The sequence below is a fragment of the Rhipicephalus microplus genome, chromosome 7 (assembly GCF_043290135.1).
Source record: "Rhipicephalus microplus isolate Deutch F79 chromosome 7, USDA_Rmic, whole genome shotgun sequence".
Classification (NCBI taxonomy): Eukaryota; Metazoa; Arthropoda; class Arachnida; order Ixodida; family Ixodidae; genus Rhipicephalus; species Rhipicephalus microplus.
In genome coordinates this window covers 161,136,133-161,157,969 of record NC_134706.1, presented here as the reverse complement: position 1 = coordinate 161,157,969, position 21,837 = coordinate 161,136,133, and the positions used below count along the sequence as shown (strand labels likewise).

The 21,837-nt window shown below is 43.3% G+C and overlaps 1 protein-coding gene across 1 annotated transcript in view; it reads left to right on the top strand.

Moving 5' to 3' along the window:
• The window catches only part of LOC119179528 (rho GTPase-activating protein 17), a 228,763-nt gene extending 208,332 nt beyond the window's left edge, over positions 1 to 20,431 (top strand). The window contains exons 12-16 of the mRNA XM_037430621.2: positions 3,019 to 3,099; positions 7,371 to 7,502; positions 8,044 to 8,123; positions 10,590 to 10,689; positions 18,993 to 20,431. Coding sequence (XP_037286518.2) covers positions 3,019 to 3,099; positions 7,371 to 7,502; positions 8,044 to 8,123; positions 10,590 to 10,689; positions 18,993 to 20,286 — 1,687 coding nt within the window. The 3' untranslated portion in view covers positions 20,287 to 20,431. The remainder of the gene's footprint in view (positions 1 to 3,018; positions 3,100 to 7,370; positions 7,503 to 8,043; positions 8,124 to 10,589; positions 10,690 to 18,992) is intronic.
• The last annotated feature ends 1,406 nt before the right edge of the window (positions 20,432 to 21,837 follow it).

Genomic DNA, 21,837 nt, shown 5'->3' with positions numbered 1-21,837 from the left:
AAAAAAAAAAAAACGCGAATTTTACCCTCGTCTCTGTCTACTCATTTGTATGCACGATCTATGCTCAGCAACAGTCTGTCATAATCTGCTGAGTGCCAGGACATCGCAAGATTCAAGGGAACGTGTTAGTGAATCAGCTCGCTGTTTCTGCCCACGAGAATGCCTCATCAATACATCGATATCTGTTCCTGAACTTGACCTCAAACACTTCATAAAATGAAAGCTCGGGGATTATTGGCAGCATTCATGGGATAAGCAAACAAAAAGTAAGCTTCACCTCATCAAGCCACATATTGCAAATTGGCCGCCAATATCGAAGTTGCGCTACACAGAAGTAACTCTTACCAGATTAAGAATAGGACATACACACAGTACACACTCACACCTTTCGTCTGGTGGCGATCCACCTCTCTGTGAAGAGTGCTGTGGACCTCTCACCGTGCTTCATGATTTAATACAGTGTTAACAACTGGATGTAATTAGTAGAAGAAAACACCCCCTTTCCCTTCTGCCGTCAAATTTTCTTGCACCCACTGATGTTTATAGGTAGTGAACCGCTATTTAGTTATCAATTATTGCTCGCGTTTTTGAAGGATGTAAAAAGTTTTCACGTCATATTTTCAGGCATTACTGTAGCATGACCTCTCCGAGAAGAGGTCGCTGCTGCGATGACTACATTGAAGAAAGCACTTGCCTCGTGGCCCTTGGACACAAGGGCATAGACAATCGAGGCACTTGTGCTAATGCCATACATGTCCACCATGGTTTTATTATCACAGACTTTTACCATTCATTAACGCTACTCATATTTCACGTCATGGTCATGATTTTAATAATTATATGCTTTTACCTGCCTTAGCGCAAGGAATTTCAAAGCCCTTATGCAGCCACTTATCATAATAATTGATCACATCTCTAGTCCCATGACCTGGCACTCTTTGACCATTGAATGGCCCCTGCACCACAAAACACCAAACATCGTCAACTTTGCTCCGATTCTTTTAGAAAAAAAGTGCTTTCATTACGCGAGTAAATCTAGTAATTAACCACTAAAGTGTGTGTCCTATGCTCCTAAGACTGTTTTTAAAAATACCCAGCAACACTTTTTGATTATAGTTTGAAAATGCTGCCGATTAGTAAGCGAGGCTTCTGAGAATACACTCTTCTCTTGACAAACGATGCCATAAGCTCAAATGGCCTTATCATATGCTTGAAGTTCACGCTGATTGGCTGATTTAAGCATCGGGAGCTGCACAGTTTCTGCGCTCATCACAAAATGGCATGACAAAATGGCATAAGCTCAAATGGCCTTATAATATGCTCGAAGTTTACGCTGATTGGTTGATTTGAGCATCGTGAGCTGCACAGTTTCTGCGCCCATCACAAAATGGCATGAAATGCTCGTGCACTCGCTTAGACGATTCTACAGTAAGCCAGCTGCGTGATTTTAACAAAAAAGGAAGAAGTTTACACAATGTATGTAAAGCTAGAGAAATAGCGAAGCTAATCAATGTTACAGGCCTAACGTGTACATTTTAGAAGATGATTGGTCTTTTCTTGGAACAGAGAGAATAGAGTCGCACCACAGCCTGTCACAGACCATTCAAAAATGTCCAAATTCCAGCCCCAGAAACTAACATTGAAATTTGGCTGTGGCACCCACGTTAGAAGCGTAGACCTTTTGTTGCTTGGTTTGCGCCACGCCACGCTTAGTCGGTGCAGCTAATGCATGCCAAGTTAACTTCTATAAAAAACTTTTGTTATTACATACACATAGTTTATTTGTAGTGGCATCAAGCAATATCAAAAAAATGCTTGTGCGAATTTTCATAAATGAAAATTCGGCATGATATTCAAGATAACTTACAGACATTCAGAAATAAGTTCAACAAAGTACTTTTTCGATAAAAGTATATTTTTGCTCCAACTCTGAAGACTGGGGAATGGCACCTTTGTTCTAATCCTAATCTTCTCGTCGTATGCTTTCGAGGTGTCTCTCCTTCATCATTATCCGAGCCTGAACTCGTCACCAAATCCTCATCTGACAAATTGAAATCAAATGAATCAGGTTTGGCGTTTGGGGAATAGTCTGTATCGAAAGAACTGTTGCTCAACTCCCTAGCACCAGAGAAAACGGCGCGCACCTCTGTAGCATAAGTGAACAGTGTGAGCGAGTGCACGGAAGAAAATTGTGTGGTTGTGTGCTCGTCCAGAAAGCAAAACGAGTGAAGAAGCTATAATAATCTCTCAATATTCTCTCAGGCGGAATTGGTTTTTCTAATTCTTCAGACCAGGAAACGCAGCGACATCCTTTGTGTAGTTTAGTACCAAACAAGAACGTATTTAATCGCGACTCAAAAATCAATAAATGAGTGTCACAAGTGGTCACCCGTTGAGACACTAAAGAGTTATCATCTTTGCAGACATGAGAAGCGATAACTACCCGAAAGTTGAAGCCGAAACTATGCACACCACTTGCGCATCTTGGCAAGCAAAGGTTGCCAAGCCGCTTCGAAAAGCATAAAAAAAACAATGAAAAGACATCGATATATGAAAAAAATTTGATGTATCTCTTAAGCATGACAGCAAATGCCAAGCAATAAAAAAATATTGAAAAAAAAGCACGCGTTTTGAACTAGCCGCACTATGGATGTGCTCAAGTGCGCAAGCAATAATTGGTGTTGCTTTGTGAAGCGAAAACAAAACAATGGAGACACATCAGTGCGTGAAAAAAATTTCACTAATGCCCTGAACATGGCAGCACATGCCAGGAAGGAAGAATGATCGAAAAAGGCATGCTCTAAACATACAGGCGTTGGCTGTGATGCTGTACATGTTCAGCAAAAACCCTAAAAGGGTTAAGGTCATGTAGAAGCAGTGCATGTGAAAGTTCATTTAGCATTACTGTGCATATATCTAGATGCGCTGACTTAGTTGGTGTTTTGTAGTGACCTAGTCCTGTGCCTAAATTGCAGAATGCCTCACATTTAAATAATGAGGGCTTCTTTGTGTTTGCAGTGTTTCTGATGCCAGTGCTAGGCTGCAGGCTTTGTGGCAGGTGGTCAACAATCTACCCCAGGCCAACCAGGACAATTTAAGGTATGTCACACACATTGTTTTGCTTCTCATGCTTTTTGTTAAGGACAATAGCCTTTCCTGGAATACTTCAATGCAGAAATTTTGGTCAGTCTGTCTGTCCCTCTGTTTGTTTGTGTGTCTGTCAATCAATTCAGCCACCTGGAGAAAGTTCGACCCCTGCTCAACGCTCACCATTCTTGATCTCAGAGCTGCGTTCATACCTGTGAACATTCTCAATGAAAAAAGCAAATATTGTGCATATTTGAAGCGCATCATCCATACGTGAGTATTAGGTGCTGTGTCTTTTTATTTAGAAAATGCACTAATACATAATCCTAAAGACCGCAGTGTTCATTACGCAACACTCACATTGCGATGCTGTGGACGAAAAGCTGGGTGTTTTTTACGCTTCGCTCAAGCGACACAGCACTGCCACACACCAGCAGCTCTCTGTCCCAAAAAGCTTCCGTTTCTTCACATTGCTGCCTGATGGTGCCAGATCTCATGCAGAGGAGTGCCGCAATTCATTCATTTGCCTCTGCTCGCACATTAAGGCTCTTTTAACTCTTTTGTTACCACGCCTATTCAAATCGATCACTAGTGATTGACGCTTTTAGATCATCAGTTTTGGCATGTTAAATTTGTTTCTCATGTACCCAGCACTTTCTAGTGTTAGTCCAGCCACTCCACTTTAGGAATGGATTTGAATTTACCCGTTTTGGCAACATAGTGATTTTTACAGACTTTTGCACAAACCGATGTGCATGTATTATTGGAAAAGTGCACTGGGCTGACGAACTTGACAGAAGTCATGCCCTCGTGATTATGGTGCAGTAACATCAAAGTTCTGTGATGAAAAGAATCTCTGCAAGCCAAACATTGAATTAAAGTGTCAGATTCTCAATTTGACTCGGTTGAGCAGTAATACTTGCCAGGAATTTATGCCAGATATTCAATAGAGAGCTGTTCCTAAAAGTCGGAGAAAATTTATTCGACAAAAAATATTTAAGAAAGTCCGCCACCTGTTAGTCAGAAAAGGCCACCTCGACACTTTAGTTTCCAGCAGCTTTGGTGCTGGTTGTATCAGTATTTCAGACACAAAGTCCCATCTACTGTCACGAGTCGCTCTTATGACGTCGTCGTCGAGCGTGCATGGGTGCGCACCAGTGCTGCAAAACACATGCACTGCTCCAAACTTTCTTGCAACTCCACCTGAGTCGAGTGAGGACGAGCTTAAAGCTCGAGGATGACAGCACCTCGGCTTCAAGTTTTGTGGCGACAATGTTTTGCGTCAGCCTGAGACATGAACCAATGAATGCCGCAGGCATTCATGGGTTTGTTTGTGTACATCCTTAAGTTGTCTCCCCTGCCTCAAGTGCGTATAGCTCCTGACTGTTGTGCACAATCTTATAGCTACTCTGGTTACGTTCGTGGCCCACACTTCTCCGGGGCGCAATGTGCTGGCGCTGGCTGCAGAACTTCTCCTAATGACAAGAAGGCTGCCCAGAGCACATCTTGGCCCTGACTATGGAGCAGCGCGAAGCATTTTAGAACTGCGCGTGATATTGTGTTTTTTAAATATGATATGTGCAAAAATGCAAAGAAATATTTTTGGCTGCATAATATGAAAACCCACATATAGCTCAGACCCGCATATAGTCCAGGGTGTAATTTGGAGATAGCAAACACAAGAAAAAATTTTTCACTTGAATATAGCGCGAGTAAAATGGGAAAATGTATTGACACACTTCATTCATTGTCGTTGGCGGACGCACACTTTTTCGAAGCACCCTTGTCGAAAGTGTTCTCCCACAGCACATCATTCTCAGTGCCATCAAGCGTGTTCGAGGTGTATCACTTTTTTAACGCGCGGCAAACGAGCACCTCGGGAATGCAGGCCCAAGCCTCGACGATCCACGAGCACGGCATCGCTGGCGAGGCCTGTTTCAGTGGTCCGGCAGGGGTCACTTCTGGTTCTCCGGACCTCATGCACTCCACGTACAGGTGCTTGACATGGTCCTTAAATGGCTTGTTAAGGCACACATCAAGCGGCTGCAGCTGCGATGTCATCCTGCGAATGACGACGAGCTTTGTGTGGGAGTTGCTTTACAGAGTCAGTCAGGTGATACCGAATCCTGTCAAGCACAAGCATCGAAGGGAGCCCCACCAGTGCTGCGAACTCTCGACACCGCACAAACTTTGTCCAGTCAAACACTAGCAATTGGTTTATCATCCCCTAGTCCTGGCAGCAGACGACGGCACTGTTTGAGAGCTTTTTTTTCCCTTGGCAGCGTCTTTCGTTTGAACACCGTGTAGGATGGTAGCTTCTGACCGTATGCACTGCAGGACAACATTACAGTCACTCGTGTGTTTTTATTTGCAGTCGATCGCACGATAACTTGCCTGGAACCTTTCTGATGCACTGTCAGTGCCGAGGGCATATCCAGGTACACCGGCGCTTGATTCTTGTTGCCGATACGGCCCAGCTGAAAGAGCACAGACTTTCGCAATGCAATTACATGCTTTTGAAACTTCACAAGGTCCTCTTCATAGCTCTTTAGTAGCTTCTGCGAGATCGACGTACGCCAAAGTAGGAAGAACCCAGCACAGCGCATGAAGAGAGACGCCCAATGCTTGCTCACATTTAAATCCTCCAGCTGAATGTCTTTGTCTTGGGTGATCTCCTTTGCTTTCACTTCTAGCAGCTCGATGTTAACAGTGAGATGTGCAGCTCGCTGCTCCCGCACGAAGTGTGTGAGTTCTCATTCCACGTCAGGAGATGCTCCATTTTCAGGGGTGAAGCTCCTTAAGATGGGGGTTCTGCAAGTTCTCGTTCTGCACCAGGGAATGCTTCATTTTTTTTGGCCCGTGAAAACTATTTTGCTGGCTGTAGCAAACAAAGAGGGTCTCCTTCTGCTTCCGCCAATCGTGAATACTCCACTCGTTGACTCTGAACTGCCACTCTGAGGAGCAGTTGCCAATGGTTTCGGCAGCAGTGGTAGCTTTCCTTTTAAAAGCACACGAGTACTGCCTCCATAGTGCTGATATGGTGTAAAATCACAAGACCAAAATCGTGGCCGTTCTTATGGGCGTCAAGTTGAAGCAAAGGTCACTGACCACCGTTGCATGCGTGGGTCTTTAATACCCAACGTCTGCATCCGCCGCTAACACTACCTAGTGCAGAAGTGCACAAACATTTGATGATGATGATAGCACCACGCTATGCCGAAACCAAAAGTGAATTTCGACCGAAAATTTTTGGCACCTGCATATAGTACGGGGCCGAAATTTCATGCCCTAAAATCTAGAAAAAAAACTCCAGGCTATAGCAGGCTTTTACGGTATATTGGAACACCAACCTATGTGGAGTGAGGTGTCTCATAGAAAGTGATGACGCTAGAGTAAATAGCAAAGTTTATTGCACATCTCATTTAGAGAGGGAATTATTCACATCAAGGGTATCCGTTTATATTGGAAGACCCGGAGACTCTTATCACAAGACAACAAAAGTTGGCTGAGAAAAGGGTACGAGTACACTTGTGTCTCACGAAAAACCATGCAATGCTTTTCCGCATAGCGTGAGCTACGAAGCAACACACAGTTTCTGATTTTCTTCCTCTATTTGAAAAGAAACACTTTGTACAACATTCATTATTTTAATACTCTTCCTTGGTCATTTATCTACAAAGTGTATATTCTGAATTTTTTTTTTCAACATTTTTGCATATACTATAGCATTTTAATTGCACTGCTTAGCAGTTGGCGACCAAAAACTGCACGCTTTTCACAATTTTATTCACTTTGAAATATTTTTGTTCTGCAACATATATTTTTTTGAAAGAGCGTTTCATTGTGCAAAGTTTGATATGCTGAAATGTATGCTGGGCACATCTCAAACTGGCGAAAACGTTCTTCCCGGGACATATGAAACCTAACCGTTTTTATGGGGTAACGAAAGAGTTAATGCAGCGCTTCCAGACTATTGTTTTTGAACGTCCTTTGCAGGGAAGTAGGCAGATACGGGGCCTATATTTTTTTGCGTTTTCATACGGGCATTACGGATGCAATATGCACTGTCTTGAAAAGCAAACGAATGCCTTGCTGTTTAGTTTACAATGTATTCTTCAAGGTAGATGCAAGATTGGAGCCGGAGGGCATCCCATGCCTTGCAAGGTGCAGTTCTAGGTCTGCACCGAGAAACGCAGCCAGGCCTGCAATGAAGGAAGATAGTGTGTGCATACACACATTGCTATTGCAAAGGCTAAGCCCCAATGTTCTTCCTCTTTTTGCAGGTATGTGGTGAAGTTCCTGGCTCGCCTGGTGGGCCACCGGGAGCAGAACAAGATGAGCTCGCAGAACATCGCCATCGTCATAGCCCCCAACCTGGTCTGGCCAAAGGAAGAAAACCAGTCACAGCACATGGGGTACACACTCACCTTGGGAGTTTCGCTCCCTCATTCCTCTTCCCACATGTTGGGTGGCAAAACTGGGCAGTCTGGTTATCTGCCCTCTTGGTTTTTACATCATCTTCCACTTAATTGACTTCTGCACCGACATATGAACATCGTTTTGTGTTAGGAAAAAGTAACAGGCAATGCAACTAAAAAGACAAAGCTGTGAGCAAGCTTGAAGCAGTGTTACAAGTGAGATAGTCACCTGCTTTACACCTTTAACTTAGCCACCTGAAGGGTTAAGCTAGCTGATTATCTGTGGCATAACCTTTCAGTTGCCATAGAGGAACTCTGCATCTCTTTGGGCAATAAAGCATGGCTCAGATGCGCCCAATATTTAGAGGTATACTAAATTCTTAATGTGTGCTCTTGTGACAATGCCACAACACGTAATGCAATTTTGTATTGAGGGGGCCTTCAATATAGACCACACCAGTTGAACATCAAAGTTATCTCTTATAACATTTCTTGGTCCTTCTTTATGACTTGCCGTTCTTTCTTTCTTTTCCAACAGTGTCAACATGGGCATAGCCAACATGCACAGCTCTATCGTGGACACCCTTGTCAACTATGCTGACTGGTTTTTCCCAGGAGGTTGGTGCACAGCACTCTCTCTTTCAGCGCTATCTCCCGGTCTAAATCAATTACAAGCCTGGTCTATTTGATATTCGCTCAACTGTTTTCACCTGATCGCTAGGAGAAATGTGATTCCTTTATCAGGCGTCACATTCATTGAAGAAGCAAAGCTGAAGAGTTGACAACTATGCTGCTTTCTTGTAAAGAATGCAACTATTTTAACTAGAAGTGTGCGAATATCAAAATTTTTGAATACGGATTGAATACGAATACATAGCTTTGAATACGAATCGAATATGGAATAATAAAGAAGTGCAATTTTTTTCCACCAGTAAACTCCTAAGCCACACGTGTGCAGGCAGTACATGATTTTGATTGAGATATTTATCATTGGTAGGTTTGTTGCGATTACTTGCTGCCCCATTCGTTGCAAGCCGTTATCACGCTCCCATAAATTTCCATGCAGGCATCATCGTACTTATGCGAAATCATAGTAATCACTGCATGATCTACTGAGGCTCTTAAGGCAAATGCACAAAATTGTAAGTTCTTCGCAGTGACATATGAGTCCGAATAGGCTTGTGCAAATAGTGAATTTCAGGTTCAAAGTGAATAGTGATTTTGGTTGAATAATTTAATATCGAATTCAAATAGTATATATGACTTATAACGAAAAATGGGCATATTTATCATGACCTAACTAACCTGCAAAATTTTTTTTTATATATGAAATAGAGCCTCTATGGAAATTCCTTTTTTTTGTGTTCAAAAGAAGTAAAAACAACTTTAACTAGTAGCAAGATTTTAGTTTCAGCAGGATGCGAGTCATAATCCTTAAAATACTTAACATCTTAAGATTTATTTTACTTAGAGCACATAAGCCATCATAACTAGCTTTTAAGCTTAATAAAATGAATAGATTTAAGAGTAATACTTTCATTTAAAGGGGCCGTGCGACACTTTTTCAAGTAGCCTTGGAATGGATTCACTAAAGAAGCTTATTTATTACCTCATGAATACACTGCCGCAAATATTTTGAGAATCTGTCCAGTACGCACAGAGTTGCAAAATTTCTTGCACGCTGCAAGTGCATTCTCTTCTCATCCCAACGAAAGCACTGAAAGCTAAGCAGGGAGGAATGGCATGGGAAAAGAAAATAAGTCACACGTGCTTTCTGAGCTTGTGGAGTCATTTATTTGCCGAGAGAAGAGAGCAATATTTAGTGGACTTTGAGAATTTATTGTGAATCGCATGCCGCGTGCTGCGCTATAATATTTGACTTGGGCGTCCTCGTTAGCCTCGACTACCGATCAGCAGCGTATTCTAACAATGCTCAAAAAGTGTTGCAGGGCCCCTTTAAATTTTTAGAGGGGCTTAGTAGAGGGGCTTTGTGGCAGAGCACACTTTTCCTGACTAGATGCTTTCATGATTTAGCATTACTACACTGCAGTGAAACCACCTTTACAAGCAGTAATTTTGAAATAATATGCATGTATTTGTTTCTTGTAAATACTTCGAAATTTTCAATAATTTAAATTCGAGTCAATGTGAATTCGAATACGCCGCTATTCGTTTGAATATTTGAACCATTCTAATAATCGCACAAACCTACGAACGAATATTCGTGAACATCGAATATTCAAAATTTTCTAATATGTAATTATTGAATCGAATACGAATATTATTCACCGAATATTCGAATCTCTCGAATATTTGCTCACGATGAATTTTAATGTACAAAATTATTTGCAAATAAACTGGAAGTCAGTTATGCACTCACTCATATATGATGGCAACTGACTGCATGCAATGAAGGATGAACCTGGATGGCAGGGCGACGTTGCACTTACTTGCACCTTAATGTAAACTATGCACGGCTTGTCATACGTGAAAAGAGTGGCTACTTGGGCTGGTTGGCATTTTATTTTTGAAAGAAATATGCTTTCTTATTGTACAGGGAACGTTTCAGAAACTTATCTGTTTTTTTTTTCTAAAACGTTTCCTGTGCACTAAGAAAGTAAATTTCTTTCAAAAATTGTCATACGTCTGAACCTTGAAGGGACGGAACAATCTTATGGCCTTTGTTATCCTTTTCTTGTTTACGCAAGTGCCACATGCTTTGGAGAGACATGTCTTCGACTTGTTCAATTGCTCAGTTGACTTGGGCTCGACCCTTTGTTCTCGGCTCATAGATAGTCTCTGATGCTGGCTGAAGTTAAAATACCCTTCTAGCTTCTAGCCTAGATTCACTTCTGTGGGGTAGTTCACGATTCCCAGTAGAAGACACCGCTAAAAGATAAGAGTAAGAAAGGATGAACCACTGTGCTGGTTTGTAGTTTGCTTTTGGTTGTTAGTCAGCACCATGGTTTGTGTAGTTTCTTTGTCTGTTTTTTAGCGCTCCCTTCTACTAGATTAACTTGGTGTTTCTTTGGAGTCCCCCTAAGAGTGTGTAGACATGCGCGTTGTCTTTCGTCTCATGTGCAGAAGAAGACTTCTCCCCCTCCGCGACAAGGACGACCTTGCCGGCCGAGCCCTTGGGTCACCAGGCCACCACCAATGGTGATGTCGATGGTCACTTGGCAGGGTAGGGTGAGAGGGTCTTTGTTGCTCTCGCTTGCTTCTCGTTCTCACCAACTTGCTAACTCTGCACTGTTGCCTCCCTGGCTTTGCTGCAAAGTGTTGTCTAGCCGTGGCAAACCTGCAGTGCACCTGCTTTTTGCACTGCCTTGTTACACAGATGCTGTTTGAGAGGACTCTGATGAAACTTCATTGGGCTCTAAAATCTTCTTGACAGAAATGCAGCACTTTAAGACAATCAGAATTCACAATCGATCTTGACTAAACTGGAGGAGTTTATGTATGTTTGTGTGTTAATTCTAAATATGCAGTTTCGAATATGTCATGAAATGCGAAGTGCTGCCCCAGTCCAGGCATATGGGAGAATGCTGGCAAGGTAGAATACTTACTGGGAGGCACCTGTCATTGCAAACAAAGAGAGCTTTAGTTTAGGAGTGAACTTCACCTTGCTGTAGCATGCTAATGTGACACGTCAACTTAGCTTTTCCAGCAGGCCTGTAGCCAAGAGTTGACCTAGACCCCGCCCCTCTTGAAATTTTGATGTAAGAGATGTTTTACTGTAAATTAGTGATGAAGATAGGTTGCTTTTAAGATAATCAAGACCTTCAGCTTCTGACCCCCTTTCTCTGATGAGAAAATGGACGATCGACCACCGCCATAGCTCAATTGGTACAGCACTGGACCCGTAGTTCAAATGTTGCAGGCTCTGTCGGCAGCAAGGCGTGTTTTTGTGCAATTTAGTTTCTTCACATTTGCATTACTACCAACAACATCCCCTGTTCTTTCCTGGGCATTGTTTATTAATTCTGGATAGTATAGCATCTAACGAACAAGACAAAGCCCTTAAAACGTTCCTTCTTTCCTTTCTCTTGATACTAACTGCGATTTGCTTTGAACGGAAAAGTGATATTCACGCAAGTCTAATAGTCCTTTGAAAGGTAAGTTAGGTTGTTAGTTTCTGTAGGAAACAGAATTTTTAATTGGCAAAAAAAATTCATAAAGAACAGGGTATGACACCATTTAGCAGTAGTGAACGCACCATGAATGCGGCGTGTTGCATGAGCCGACAGTTTGACCAGCAGACTTGCCTTCTTCAACGCTGCAATGCTGAAGAATGGATGTGTCTGCTTGTCAAAACATGTGCACTAGCAACACTCTGTGCTCACAAATTTTTCATCTCTTGAAGCTTCCATCTTTCCCTGAAGTTTTCTTCTTAATTGGTTGTCAAGCCTTAGTAGCAAAGGTGGATAATAATTTCTTACCATTTATTTATTAGAAACAAAATTGTCTGTCATGGACATGAGGCCTAATGTCAGTGGATGGAAAAAAAAATGCAACAATTTGCAAAAGGGCATGTGAATGAGATCAACAACAGTACAGAACTACTATGCCAAATCGGTTGATGCTTATTAATAATAAGATCATTACATCACATGTACATACAGGACATGATATTCTCACATATTGCCGTGTACTACCATGCACACTGAAATTAGCTCACAATTTTTTAATGTTTTTTGCAAGCTATAACCATGAAAATGTTGGACAGTAAAAGCTGGTTATTTTAACATTCTTCAATTCTGATGCATTCTCTGGTTCCAGTGGGCTTTGTATTGATTAGGGGCATTAAAGTCTCATTCATTTGGTCATATTTTGCCATATCTCGGTTACCCTACTTGCTTAAGCCTTGCACTTTTTGATGAAAAACTGATAAAAAGTTGAGGGGTGCAAGAATTGCGGGGGGAAAGTTTTCCCCAAAACTGTACAGAGTGCTAAGAAGTGAAGAAAATAAAAATAAAGTGGCCACAAATCGAGGTTTTCAGGCTAGCAACCAACTATTTGTATGCTGTGAGCAGTAATAATCAAGACTAACCTTAAAAGCACAGGTTCAACACAAAGCAAGATTTATTTGCGGACGCTAGAGCCACTAGCAAATAGTGTTCCAAGGGTCTTTGCTCGGGGACCCTTGATGTATTCAAAATGTACCACCTCAACCTGTGAATATTTCCAAGTCTTAGGACCATGCAAGGCACAACGCATATTGTGGGTGGCTTTCAGCTGCACGTGCTGTTGTTGTCAGTAGCAAACACAAAACTTGTAGACTATGAAGTGCCTGCTAGTGGCAGTGTTACCGTTTTTAGTGCTTGGTCAATCACTTTCAACTCGAAATCAACTGCATAGCTTTCGTATCCAAATAAACTGCGTAGCGTTCGTATCGACTCATAGCATAATGAGAGAAGGGACGCAAGAACATGCAGAACCGCAAAAACCGCAAGAACCTGTGGCTACATGGACTAGCACTACACGCTGCAACGCGCCTTCATGCCTACTTGCAACCTGCGGGTTGGATCCTACTAGGAGTCCATTTGTTGATAGCATGCATAACGCTCAAGAAACAGCACTAAGTTTACAAGGTCTTGAGCTGTGGCATGATGCAAATTGGCTTTTACACTGTTGAAAAAGTCTTGGGATGACGAAATTTGCGGCTTCTACACTGCTCTTATGCAAAATAAGTATGGAATGCACATATTCACCAAGAAAAAGGTGTATTGATGTGACAGACACTTGTTTATTGTTTTTTTTTAATAATTCGGAATGCGTTAAATTCAGATTTCTTTTGTTGTCCCTGGAAATCCTACTTGATGAGATTTTACTGTTTCTTTTGATGTGAGGCTGTGCTTTTTGCTTGTTTCCTTGTTTCACTCCCTTCTGCTCCCCTCTTCCTAGCAGCTAGCCTTGTGCTGTTTGATCTTGAGCCGGCTAGCTTCCTCCAGTTTATCAAGGAAGCTTCTGTAGCGGCGGAGTAACAAGGAGTTTAGTCCCAACGTGCTGCCGCTGGGGTGGCAATGTGTTTCTTTGCATGCAATGGTTGACCTACTTGTTCAAATCGAGGAGAACTAACAAGTCTGGTAACGCATAACTCTCACCTTAAAATAGACGGCCATTCACGAGTGGAGTGTGGCCTGAAAGTGCTGTTCCGCAACAGTAGAAATAGATGGGCCAGTTTGTATGAGTTGTTCTGCCTGTGAGCCAGTAGTCCCATGCATAGCAACTGGAGATGCATGGTATAACTGTGGTTTTAGCACACAAAGAAAGGCAAAGGAACACTGGACAAGCACTTGTCCTGTGTTCCTTTGTGGCTCTGTGACTGTTAAACGATGAAATTGGTTACATATTCTGGTTTTCAGCTCCAACCATAGATTGGCAAAACTCACTGAGCCTCACTCAGGAAATATATTTTGAGCTTTGAACTCACTCGAACTCACACTCATAAAAATTATCTTCAGCCGAGCTCACTCGGACTCAAACTCACCAAAAAAGTTGGCAGATCTCACGTACAGTGGGAATCGATGATATGCGAAGCACAAAGAAAGGTTGATAATTATATTTATTTATATATTTATACATACTGCAGCCCTATTCAGGGCTATTGCAGGAATGGGACGTTATATAATACTAGGCAACAGAGAAAAAAATACAAACAAATAATACAAATTGTGAAGAAAGTACACTCGTAACAAAGCAAAAGTAAAAATGAAGTTAATTACGCGATGACGCAGATGTAAATGATGCCATACATGATTTCTGTGTCATGATTATCATGTTTGGATGTGTCGTTTACTTTGGTCATCTATTCACATCGCGGGATACCAAATTCAGTATATGTGGAGGTAGTGAAATGGTCGCGAACACGATATTAGTGAAGTATGTTGTCATGTTTTTACATTCCACGCATGCCAGGATTATCACGTTTACACCAGTCATATAATTCATCATTCATTGACCTCAAGTAACACCAAATTTGGTATATGTGAAGCTAGCAAAACGGCCGTGAGCGCATCATGAAGGGCCCAATGTACTGCAACGTAGCGTTGACGCGCATGCACGCTGGGCACACCGATGCTACGTTAGCAAAACGCGAGAACTATATATTCTGACGGCAGGCACGACCGGCGCGACCAGCGTCCGTCGGCGCGGCCCGACGGCAACCGGCACGAAATTCGCGTCAATGCCTTACCCAGACAACACTGCGTCTTCCCTCTTTTTGTGATGTAGGGACGCCGAACGCGCTGACACGCGCATGCGTCAAAGCAACGCAGCGTGGGGCACGCCAGTGACTATATGGCAAAACCGGCGCCTGGCGTCGCAACGCCGGCGTGACGAAATGAACGCCGGCGAGCAGGCACACCCTCTCGCGTCGGAATGTATTGGCGCCTTGACTGTGGCATGTAGCCATGTTCTCACTTGACACGAATCTCATGATTATCATGTTTGCACCAGTCACATACCTTTGTCATCCATTCGCGTCATGTCATACCGAGTTTGTGCATGTGAAGCTAGCGAAACAGCCTCTAGTGCATCATAAGTGTTGCATGTAGTCATGTTACATCACACGCATCTCGTTTATCATGTTTGCACCTGTATCATACTTTTGTCATCCATTTACGTCTCGTAATACAAAATTCGGTATAAGTGAAGCTAGCGGAACAGCCACGAATGCATCATGAGCGTGGTATGTAGTCATGTTACATGACATGCATCTGATGATTATCATGTTTGCACCAGTCACATACCTTCGTCATCCATTCACGTACCTTAATACCAAATTTCGTATATGTGACGCTATCCAAACGGCCGCGAGCGCAACATGAGCGTGGCCTGTAGTCATGTTGTTACATGGCATGCATGTCATGACTTTCATGTTGCGGTTTGTCACTTATGTTTGCCATGCAGTCATGTTATACCGTACCAGTTTTGCAACATGTCATGCGTATGAAACCACTGCAAGAGCAGCAAGACCATGAAATGTAAATCATGACATTCACGACATACATGTCATGATTGCTCGTCATACTGTCATGTTATGCCACACCAAATTTGGTATCGATACTATTATTGAAACGGCCAGAAGAGCTAAACATCGTAGGCGGCTAGATAGATAGATAGATAAATACGATCAAGTTCGCCTAAGTTCGCTAAGAAATACGTCACGTAATACCAAAATTCGTGTATGTGAAGCTAGCGAAAGGGCCGCCAGCGCATCACGAGCGTGGTATGTTGTTGTGTTCTTACATGACACTCATGTCATGATTATCTTGTTTGCATCAGCCATATGCCTTCGTCATTCATTGAAGTCTCGTAATACCAAATTTGGTATATGTGAAGTTAGCCAAACGACTGCGAGCGCACCATGAGCACGGGGTGCAGTCATGACTTGTCATAACATGAAAATCGTGACATGCATGTCAGGATTTTCATGTTGGGGTTTGTCACTTATGTTCGCCATGCAGTCATGTCATACCGTACCAGTTTCGCAACATGTCATGTGTATGAAACCACTGCAAGAGCAGCAAGACCATGAAATGTAAATCATGACATTCACGACATACATGTCATGATTGCTCGTCATACTGTCATGTTATGCCATACCTAATTTGGTATCGATAACATTATTGAAACGGTCAGGAGAGCTAGAAGTCGTAGGCGGCTAGGTAGATAGATAGATAAATACGGTCAAATTCGCAGAAGTTCACTAAGAAATGCTTTGCATTTAAAAGATATATCAATAATGCAATTACCTAATGCTCATTTACTACAGATTATATAATGCAAATTCAGAAGAAATGCATTACAGCCAGAATAGCATGGCTCACCAACTTTGCATAGTTATTGATCAACCACAACTTTTTAACTGTGCCAGCACCTGAAATGGCAGATTTCTCACTATACATAAATGAAATTCTGAAGTAGCTGGAGTGAAATTTCCATCATAACATTTTTTAAAAGTTAATTTCCGCTAAAGTATACCGAACAATGTCGAAGAATCTTATTGGGTCAAAGCTGTACATAAATGAAAAAATACATGTGTCGTTGAGTTTGGAAGGTAGATGATACCATGAATTTTTTGCATCCGGCACCAGCCTTAATATCATTTTACCGGTCAGGTATGACAGCGGGCACAAGTTTATAATTTAGAATTAATAAAGCACTGGAATCGACCCTAATTTGCATGGCACGTTAGTGAGATATACTCATCGTCAGTGACAGGCACTCCCCCAGAAGCGAACAGTATGCCACGCACGGCGCGTCGGCATCCACAACTGGCGGCTGAGCAACTGTCCTTCGTACTGGGCCGGGAGGTTTCAGTTAATTTCACGTTTTTCCAGAAACCAGTGTATCGCTCATCAAAAAAAGTTACACCGAATAGAATTCGTGCTCGAACATTGTACCAAAGAATGTTTCGAATATGTCTGGTTTGCTTGTAACAGTAGAAAACTAAGCCATGTGCCATGTCGCTTAGAGGAGCTAGAACTACACAGGTGCCACTGACACAACGCCCGACTCGTAACACATTTGCTATATTCCCTGCCATAAATCTGACCTCCAATTCGCATATGGCACTGAGGGAACAAGGGCAAATACGGATAGCGCTGATATTTACTCACCTTCTATTTAAACTTGAATAAGAAGCTGCATAGCCACAACACCCGTCCAACTTGCGAACAAAGGGCGAAGACGATGCGCAGATACGTGCAGTGGAAGGTAGAAGCACATGCTTATAGCTGCAGTATTTTTGATGATTTCTGTTCTTGTGCATAAGCACTTAGCAGCCGCTGCAGTTTTATGGGCTCTTGAGAATAATTGTCTCTCTGGATGCTTTCGCAGCATTAGGAAGCATGTATTTTTCTGTGGTGCAGTACGGCTGTACACAGGCTGAGCTGCGCATCCACGGTAAGGAGTGTGAAATTCAAACACCACACTGTGCATTCGAAGGTAATGACTGAAAGAAATGATCATTCGTGGCTTATTGGTATCTATTTGTTTCACTTCAATCTGTCAATTAATCACTTTTTTTTTCCTTTGCTCTCGAAAGAGTGTGAAGAGAAAATAGAGTGAGCACTTCACAGCGAAAAATCCACTAAAGAAACTGACACATCTGCTCTAACCGCTTCACTTTTTATAGTTTGTATGTGTTCGTGCACCACGAATTTCAATTGAATGGTATATAATACAAAAAAGTGTGTATACTTCATGGCCAGGCAAATTCCAAGGGAATTGGCCAGCAACCATGGTATGCGTCAGGAAAGGCCTTGGCCTCCATCGTAAATATTATTGAGAAGGGCTAATAACTAAGAGAAACGCATATTTAAAAGAAAGATGCGCCACTTTCGCTGTCTTCTTGCCCATAGTTATCTGGTAGGCCATGCCCTTTTCTACGACGCTGTCCGGGCATTGGCCAATGATAACAGAAGCTGATGGGAATCTAAGCTTTTTCCAATCATCCGCCTCTGCTGGAAGGGTGAGCAGAAATGAGACAGTTGCACATACTGTGCATTTCTGATAGGATTCTGTTTTCGTGCGTCAAGCTGCTCGAAGTGCATTAAAATTGCAAAAATTGTGTCAAACTGCTCCAGAACAGCTTCAAAAGCAAGAATTTTGGTGCCATCGTGGACCAAGTACCATCATAGGCCGTGTGACATTGTTGCTTGGATATAATAACTTAGCAAGAATTTGGTGTTTGTATTTGTGCACCAGTTCTACCAAGCATTTGATATTGGTTCAGTCTATGCAGTCACTGCTGTCTCTATTTATATATCGATCTTTGTCTGCATGGATGGTTTCTCACAATAGGTCGCTCTGACAGCGATCACTTTATTTAGGCTATCTTTGTCTCCACGTTTTTTCTTGGTAAGCACCATCTTTGAGTTTATTCAGTTGCTGGGATAGATTGGAGTTTCTAGTGAAATTTGACATGTCTGGCCACATTAAAGCTTCACTGCTGGCCCACAAAGGGGGTGATCGAGCAGGACTTTGATTTTGGTATATGTGTACTGTGTTTCTCGGTCTTCATCTTTTTTCGCGCTGTTTTTACCAGGTAAAAAAGGGTTGGTGACTCAAAAATGTTCAATGAAAGCACTCTTCTCAGCCTCTGCATTGGAGGTATCTTAATGCTCGGCTTACATGTGATCTATTTTACAATCACTTTCCAGGTTAATTCAGTGGCATTAAAAGCAGTATTCAGGCTTTTGGGCACGAAGCCAGGAACTGCTACAAGCAAAGGAGGGAGGGTGCTTATAGAGTTAGTCTGTGCTTGTGGGAAATAATCAGATTGTTTCAACTTGATAATCTTGAGTAGTAATACTGAAGATTGGCTGCCATTTTAATCCACACATTTGCACACCTTGTGATTGAGAGGTTTAATATTGAAAGTCAGACAATGCTCTGATGCTTTTTCTATTCTTATTTCCGTATTTTTTCTATTGGGGTTACTCATTTGCACTGCTTCCGCATTTCCTTTGTTCTCTGCAGTCCTGGGTCAGGCTTGACGGGGCAGAGCCCACGCATTCCTCATCGGCCAGGAAAGAAGGCCGCACCCGCAGCTCCAATGTTGCCGCCACCACGAGATAGCAGCTCCATTTTCGTCGGATCCAGTCAGCCATTTAGCACAGAAGGCCGTGCTGGAGTGCCGTTGCCCATTGGTGGGGGAACTCTGGGCAGGCCACGACCGTCAGCCAAGCCACAGATTGCCGAAAAGCCAACCACACTGCAACGTCGCTCCCTTGAGGGTGTGGTCGAGGGAGGAGCCACAGTCGCGGGAGGCACTTACTCGACTCAGTCACTGGAACGCCGACCCGGGCGGCACCAGGTGCCAGGAGTTGTCATGCGACCGCAGCCGTGCGAGCGGCCCTCCGTGCCCCCACCGGAGCGACCCAAAACCGGAAGCCTCGAGAGCGTGAACCGCAATCATGTCCCGAAGGCCTCCGCAACTTTGTGCCGAGATGCCGAGAGGAATGGTGACATGATCAATGCTGGAAATGGCCATAGTGGCAAGAGTAGCCAGCAGCAGCAGGGTCATTACTCCAACAGTAGGATGGACCACAGTGCGGACAATGTTCTGGCGATGTCGGCTGACAGCGTGATGTTCGCTACGAGAAGCAAGGAAAATGGAACTGCCGATGGTAACAGTAGCAGCAGCAGCAGCAGCAGTGAAGGTGCAAGGAGGAGGGAAGGCCCCGGAAGGCGTGGTTCTGGTGAGCGACCCTTGTCCTTGGACCACCAAGAGATGCTGTCGTTCGCGGACGAGTCTGACTCCGAAGACGGCAGTTCTGTTCTCGAGTCTCCCAGTGGCAACGATTCTAATGGACCAAACGTCATGTGGAAGTCATGCATTGCCAGCCTTCCCAGTGAGGAGCACAGCACAGGACCTGTTCTTCTTCGACGTTCACCTTCCAAGACCAATGGTGTAGCGCCGGAACGCCCCCAGCCACCACAGATGTCTGGTTCTGGCGATGTGCCGTTGTTTCCCCGTCAACTGGATGATGCTCGCTGGAACTTCCTGACGGCATCTGAGGAGCAGCCGGTTCCTGAGCGACCCCCGAGGTCGAGCCCTTCCTCAGACACTTCAACCTTTGCGGGCATCTCGGAGACTAAGCCGTCGAGGCAGTCGCCTGTCATGGATGCAATTCACACGATGGGCCCTCCGCCAGACCTCATTACGTCTTCCGAACGACCAAAATCCGATCCATCTTCCCCTACTAAGAGCAAGCTGGAAGGCAGCTCACCCAGTCCTGTGTCGGTCATGCCGGAAGCAACTCGTCTGTGACCTGTAATAGTCCAGCTTTGAAAGACATTGTTTGTTATTACCCCTTCTATTTCTACCCCTTCCCCTGGGCACTGTCCAGCCTGTCTTACCTTCTTTATTTTTGTTTTTCATCTACTGTATTCCTTGAAGGACACTGGAGACTGATGCGCAGACCTCGCAATACACATTTTTTCAAAGGTGTCCCGCTGGTTTTGAGCTTGCCGTGAGTGCAGCTCACGGGACACCTGGAATTATTTTCTATAGCCAGTTTTGTTCCTTTCGTAACTAGGTATTGTCAGGAAGTAATAGCAAGGTTTGTGGACATGCTTCTTGATATTGCACTAGAGGTGTGTGTGCTTTTGTAAGGTGCAGCTGACCGTGCTTCATTGGATGGGGTGAAGGCATAATAACATGCTACTGCATCCTGGTCCCCTTACGTAATGACTGCCACACTTTTTTTGCTCCTCTCCCAAGTGCAATCACTCAATCATAATTCAATCACGGGTTCGCAACTCAAGGACAGTAGTGCAGTCATGGGTTGGTGCAAGAAGCAGGTCAGGCTCACCAAAGAAAACTGCATCAGATGCTGTTTGTCGGGCTCAAGTATAATTTGTCGTCATGCCGTGGCTATTGTTAGTGTCAGTAAGCTTAATGAAAACCCTGGAACATCATTTCACATCCTTGTTTCTTTCTGAGGCAATTTAGTTTAATGTTACCGTTGTTTGACAATGTGGCACCTGTTTATTGAAGGAATTTTTTTGCAGTGGTCTGCTCTTAGCAACGGAATGAATTAGGGAAGCTAAAACATGGCAATTCACAGAAATTCTGGTGGAACTGTGCGATGCACTGTGAAACTATTTCGCTTCAAAGCCATAACAATTGGCACTGTTGTAACTACATCTAGCCCCGAGTGTTGAAGATTGGGCGAGTTGGTTCGTCGTACTTGAACTGGTATGGCGCATTATGGGGAAGAGGAAACGGCCGAGCAGACCGGCACAAGAGGACAGAGCGCTAACTTCCAACTTCAGTTGGAAGTTAGCGCTCTGTCCTCTTGTGCCGGTCTGCTCGGCCGTTTCCTCTTCCCCATAATGCGCTATACCAGTTCAAGTACATCTAGCCACATTTAGTTTGACTCTGTAACTATATGTGTAAATTTTTTAGACAAAACAATACTGCTTCGTTATAGAGCTGCAAGTCTACTAATACATGAGGGAAGCTCAACATAATCCTTGTAAATCGAAGTGTCATTTACTTTTCTTGCAGGTGTATAATGTGTTTATTCGAATGTTGCAGGAAACGTATAGGTATTGCACCAAGAGGTTTAATATGCCCCTATAGCTTTCCAAATAGATATGTGATGAAGTCATAGACCTCATTTTCTTGCGCGTATAATCATAAGAGAGTTATTATTATAAACATGCATTTCTATTGCAGCTGCGCAGTCCAGTAGAGAAAAATTGGATCTGTTGATTTGTTTCGGGTAAGCTGCAGATACCACAAAGCAGGTGCAACTCCGTTGATATGAACTTCCATGTAATATGGATGCTGCCAGTAGTGTAAAGCTACTAGTCT